Source organism: Tachypleus tridentatus, chromosome 3, assembly GCF_004210375.1.
Source record: "Tachypleus tridentatus isolate NWPU-2018 chromosome 3, ASM421037v1, whole genome shotgun sequence".
Classification (NCBI taxonomy): Eukaryota; Metazoa; Arthropoda; class Merostomata; order Xiphosura; family Limulidae; genus Tachypleus; species Tachypleus tridentatus.
In genome coordinates this window covers 110,439,812-110,445,811 of record NC_134827.1, presented here as the reverse complement: position 1 = coordinate 110,445,811, position 6,000 = coordinate 110,439,812, and the positions used below count along the sequence as shown (strand labels likewise).

At 35.2% G+C, this 6,000-nt stretch overlaps 1 protein-coding gene across 1 annotated transcript in view; it reads right to left on the bottom strand.

Annotated features, from left to right (window-relative positions):
- Positions 1-1,016: 1,016 nt before the first annotated feature.
- LOC143245967 (voltage-dependent calcium channel type A subunit alpha-1-like) overlaps positions 1,017-6,000 on the bottom strand; it is a 109,274-nt gene continuing 104,290 nt past the window's right edge. The window contains exon 30 of the mRNA XM_076492220.1: positions 1,017-1,115. Within this exon, the coding sequence (XP_076348335.1) occupies positions 1,017-1,115 (99 nt within the window). The remainder of the gene's footprint in view (positions 1,116-6,000) is intronic.

Sequence of the window (6,000 nt, the reverse complement as noted above, 5' to 3'; positions counted from 1 at the left end):
TTAGTCGCGGTTGTCCCCGGACCATTCTTGTCTAGGCCCAGCGGGTTTAGTTCCGGCTTTCCCCGATCATTCTTGTTTACGCCCAGCGTGTTTAGTTGTGGTTGTCCCCGACCATTCTTGTCTAGGCCCAGCGGGTTTAGTTCCGCTTTTCCCCGATCATTCTTGTCTACGCCCAGCGAGTTAGTCGCGGTTGTCCCCGGACCATTCTTGTCTAGGCCCAGCGGGTTTAGTTCCGGTTTTCCCCCGATCATTCTTGTTTACGCCCAGCGTGTTTAGTTGTGGTTGTCCCCCGATCATTCTTGTCTACTCCCAGCGTGTTTGGTCGCGGTTGTCCCGCGATCATTCATGACTAGGCAAAGCGTGGTTAGGTGATTAAGGTACTCGACTCTGTAATCCGAGGGTCGCAGGTTCGAATCCCGCACCAAACATGCTCGCCGTTTCAGCCGTGGGGTGTTATAATGCGATGGTCAATCTCACTATTCGTTGGTAAAGAGTATCCAAGAGTTGGCGGTGGGTGGTGATGACTAGCTGTCTTCTCTCTAGTCTTACACTGCTAAAGTAGGGACGGTTAGCGCAGATAGCCTTAGTGTAGCTTTGAGCGAAATTCAAAAACAACAACCAAATCATTCTTCTCTCAAATATTAATTTGTTTTTTAAAACAAACTCTTTTAGTACATTCTGTAGACGGTCCCGTTTTTGAGTGAAACTTGCTGTCAGTTAAAATCAAAGTTGAGTAACCAGGTTACACGTACTCCACTCTGATTGTACTGTAAAAATTATGTAAAATGAATTAAGTGTTATTAGGCACAAGTTACAGAAGGGACCATCCTTGTTGTCCCAACCCGATTTTTAGTTCGATAAGCCAAGTGCTGTGCCACCAGAGAGCCAAGAAACGTAACAACTCTGTATCAGTTTATTTTATAATATTTATCGTAATGAGAAGTAATGTAAACTGTTATCAGACACTGGAAGACACATTTATAGAACTATTTATTATAAATATAATTTTCCGTCTTTCATAAACGACTTACTTCTATTTCCATCACCAGGGCATCCACAATACTTCCTACAACTGTTATAAAGTCGAATGTGTTCCAACTGTCCCGAAAGTAATTCTTTGTTCGGAGAAACAAATAGAAATTCACGTTTCAGAAATCTGAACATTTACAGTTTACATAAAATCTGAACATTTTTGTTTACAGTTTACATAAAATCTGTACATTTTTATCAATTAAGGTAAATAGACTTTAAAATTACGAACTAATTCGATTTTAGGTAAATATAATTATTATTATTTAACAAGGAAACACAAGATATATATCTTAAATTACAGTAATTAATTTACCTTCTAGAAAATATCAAATTCGTGTTTAAAAAATTCATGAAATTTATACATATATATATATATATATATAAAACAAATGACATATTTTTATTTACTCAGTTTTTTCGTGGTCTTTAAATCATAAAAGAACAAATTTACTTCGTTAAGTTCGTAATTTAACAAGATACGTCTGAGACATATAGAGAAAACTTAGATTACTGCATGTGAAATGCATACAAGTCTCGAGTGAATGTTTTTAACAAAATCTGATACCACGTTTTTAATGACCTAGAAATATCATAATAATATTAATAAAACAATACTTGACGTGTCCTTTACTCAAATTTAAACGAAAGGTAGTAGAAGTTATCTAGCGTTTGGTTTTCACCAGTTTGCCTCATTTTAGGGTGAAAGTCTTTCTTTGTGTGTTTCGAAGCACAAAACTGCACCACGTGCTATCTGCCCTGTCCTTTGAGCAGGAATTAAACTCCGAATTACAAACTTTGCGTCCACTAGAGAATACGAATTAATTTATGTTTGTTTGTCTTGAAGCACAAAGCTACACAATGGGCTATGTGCACTCCACACATCGTGGGGATCGAAACCAATGTTTAACGTTATAAGCCATCAGACGTACCTCTAAGCCACTGCAGGGGGCAGAGATAAGATTTATATTACCTGAAATATATTCCACTAGCTCCGAATTCTCTTATATTTTAATGAATTTGGACAAAATGAGTAGAAACAAATATATATATTCAACTAAAGTTTAAACCACAAAGAATTTGGTTTCATTTGACCTTGATATATTTGCATAACGTTATTCTCCAGTAAAAAACAACAACATACCACTGCATAACATATTTATCAAAAATAACCTAAAGAGAAAATTAAAATATGACGTTTCATATTTCGACTGTAGAAAAAGGATTCAAACTATTAATTATTAGTTTAAAATAATCACTAAGCCTATTTAAAAATAAAAATAATGGACAAATCACGTTGCTCAATATTATATTATTCACTGATATAATACACATTTTACAATGTACTGTATAAATGTTCTATTTAAGGTGGTATCGCTCTTAGACCAAGTTAGCTCAGAGTCGGGATTCTAGATGACTTGGTATGTCACAATTAGGCCTGAGGTTGGACTACAATAACGTGGTGTGTCGTAGTAAGTTCAAAGGTTAGACCACAGTTAACGTGATCTTCAGTTAGATCATGGGTTGTACTACAACTAACAGAACTGTTGACACCTACACACTACTTATAAAGCTAATGTCAAGTTATACACTGTTTATAAGGCTAGTATCATGTTACGTAATGTTTATAAAGCTAGTGTTATGTTACACACTGTTTATAAGGGTAGTGTCATGTTACGTACTGTTTATAAGGGTAGTGTCATGTTACGTACTGTTTATAAAGCTAGTGTCATGTTACGTACTGTTTATAAGGCTAGTGTCATGTTACGTACTGTTTATAAGGGTAGTGTCATGCTGCACACTGTTTATAAGGCTAGTGTTATGTTACACATTAATATTGTTTGTGCACACACAACAAATGAAAACATTTTATTACAATTGTTTCTCTTGTCTTTGCATTCATGTATTTTAGTCATAAGTTTACTATGAGCTTAAAGAAATATATACAAAACATGCCTCAGAAAATACAAATAACTTAGAAATCTATAAATTCAAACAAATAGCCTACTAGGTGTCATATTAAATATAAATACATGCAGATACACCCTTGTGTAAATTAATTGAAACAAGACGGAAAATTACGATTTTTTCAATTTTTTGCGTTTTATTTCTGAGAATCCAAAAATTACTCACAAATTAATACATGATATGACTGCCTTTATTTTTCAGAAGATCATTAATCCGTTTTGGCATCGAGTCCACGAGTTGACTGCAATCTTTACTAATTTTTGGATCATGGTCCCACACCTCAATTATGGCCTCAATTAGCTTATCTTTCGTAGTACAGTCTTTTCCCCGAGGTCTTTCTTTACAAATCGCCCAAAGATTTACAATAGGATTTAAGTCCAGAGAGTTTCCAGACCAGTCCAGCGCCTTTGTCCGCGTTGTAGTCGTAAAATTCTTCACAAGTTTCGATGTGTGGCACGGAGCCAGATCTTGGTGAAAAATGCCAGATCCATCTGGAAATCTCTTTTCAATTCTGGAACGACTCTTCTCTGCAAAACTTGTATGTACTGTGATCCTCGCATCATACCTTCTACGATATGTAAGTTTCCGACGCCATAGTAGCTGAAGAAACCCAAAAACATCTTCATTCAAGGGATGTTTTATGAACTGATTGATGTGAGATTCTCGAAGTTTCTCACCTGGAGATCTGCGAACATACAGACTTCTTTGACCTTGTATAGAGAAATGAGTCTCGTCACTGAATAACATTTTCCTCCATTGTTCTTGTGTCCAGTTCTTGTATTTCAGACCCCATTGATACCGTTTTTTCTTCAGTAAATTGATAAGAAGTTGTTTTTTGACTGGTCTCCTTGCCCTTCTAACGCAATTTCGAGTGATGTAATATTCCTCAAAATTTCGTCACATGTTCCAAAAATAGATCGACCGTACTGCTAAACACAGCTAATGACACCGTCTGTGTGAAAAAATGTCTATTAAAGGAAATCAGCGAGTCTGCACAGGCTGCTATGCTGAAAATATTGTAAAATGACCATTTGTTTCAATTAACTTGCACAAGGGTGTAGCTGTATATGTGTCACATTAATATAAATACATGCAGATAGCTGTCACATTAAATATAAATAGAGCAGCCAGCTGTCTAAGTGTCATATTAAATATAAATAATGCAACCAGCTGTCTAGGTGTCACATTAAATATAAATAATGCAATCAACTGTCTAGGTGTTATATTAAATATAAGTAATGCAGCCAGCTGTCTAAGTGTTATATTAAATATAAGTAATGTAGCCAGCTGTGTAGGTGTTATATTAAATATAAATAATGCAGCCAGCTGTCTAGGTGTCACATTAAATATAAATAATGCAGCCAGCTGTCTAAGTGTCACATTAAATATAAATAATGCAGCCAGCTGTCTAGGTGTTATATTAAATATAAATAATGCAGCCAGCTGTCTAGGTGTTATATTAAATATAAATAATGTAACCAGCTGTCTAGGTGTTATATTAAATATAAATAATGCAGCCAGCTGTCTAGGTGTCACATTAAATATAAATAATGCAGGCAGCTGTCTAAGTGTCACATTAAATATAAATAATGCAGCCAGCTGTCTAAGTGTCACATTAAATATAAAAAATGCAGCCAGCTGTCCGGGTGTCATATTAAGTATAAATACGTGCAGACAGCTGTACAGGTGTTGTCACATTAAATAGAAATACGTGCAGCCAGCTCTCTAGGTGTCGTATAAAATATAAGTAATGCAACCAGCTGTCTAAGTGTCACATTAAATATAAAAAATGCAGCCAGCTGTCTGGGTGTCATATTAAGTATAAATACGTGCAGACAGCTGTACAGGTGTTGTCACATTAAATAGAAATACGTGCAGCCAGCTCTCTAGGTGTCGTATTAAATATAAGTAATGCAGCCAGCTGTCACATTCGAAATGCTATGGATATAAATACATGCCGTAAGCTATCTAGACGTCACATTAAGTAAGACTAACAAACTTTTAAGATAGAGACAAACCTACACTTTGATGGATCTGTTGTTCGAAAAGTGTTGTTGATAAATTTAACTGGCGCTGTTAGCAGTATACCTTCCACAGTGTATAGATTAGTACCAACAATTATTCGGGTATAATATCATATCTAACTCATTGTTCCTTTCAGTTGCATTTGATTTATTTTGAGCTAGTTGGCTCATATTGTGCCAACTACTGTGTTACAATAACATGTTTGTAATGATAAAGATATTTTTATTTGAAATTTATTAATCTGTAATACTAAAATATTATTGATATTATACTAATAAAATTAGTTTCTGTAACATACACTATATTTTAAAAGTTTAGTATTTTCTTTAATAGAAAACAAGTTTGACTCTGATGAAATCTTTGTAAAGTTATTTATCACAAGTTAAACCGTTTGTAGTGTTTGAAGAGAACAAAAAAAACAAAACATTTGTAGGTGTACTTCTTACCCTCCAGCCAAGGTTACCACAGTTTACCCCTAACCTACCTTTCCTTCTATTAGCGACTTCACTCATGGTTGGTATTCTTAAAGCACGATGCTCACCTTGGTTAGCACAGTTTTAAGACCTACCACGGTTTTGTTGGCTAGACCATTCGAGTCGCAATCTGAAGGTTACAGGTTCGAGTTACGCCATCTAAAGTGCACACCCTTTTAGCCATTGGTTGGAAGGGCTTTATATAACGGCCAACTCCACTGTTAGCAATGAATAGTGTTTATTAGTTGATTTCCTTCTAGTCTGTCGCTGCTAAATTAGGGTCGACTAACGCAGATAGCCCTCGTGTAGCTTTGAGTGAAATTCAACAAATAAACATTCTTCAAAAGATATACCGATATATCGATAATCGATACAATTTTATAAAATCAGCCAATGTATGTAAAAATTAAATAAACATCTGTCTTTTCTGTAAACAGTTTCAACAGTTTCCTCTTCGTCTCCATATCGGATATTTCTTCATTTAGAACACGTAATATTGACAAAA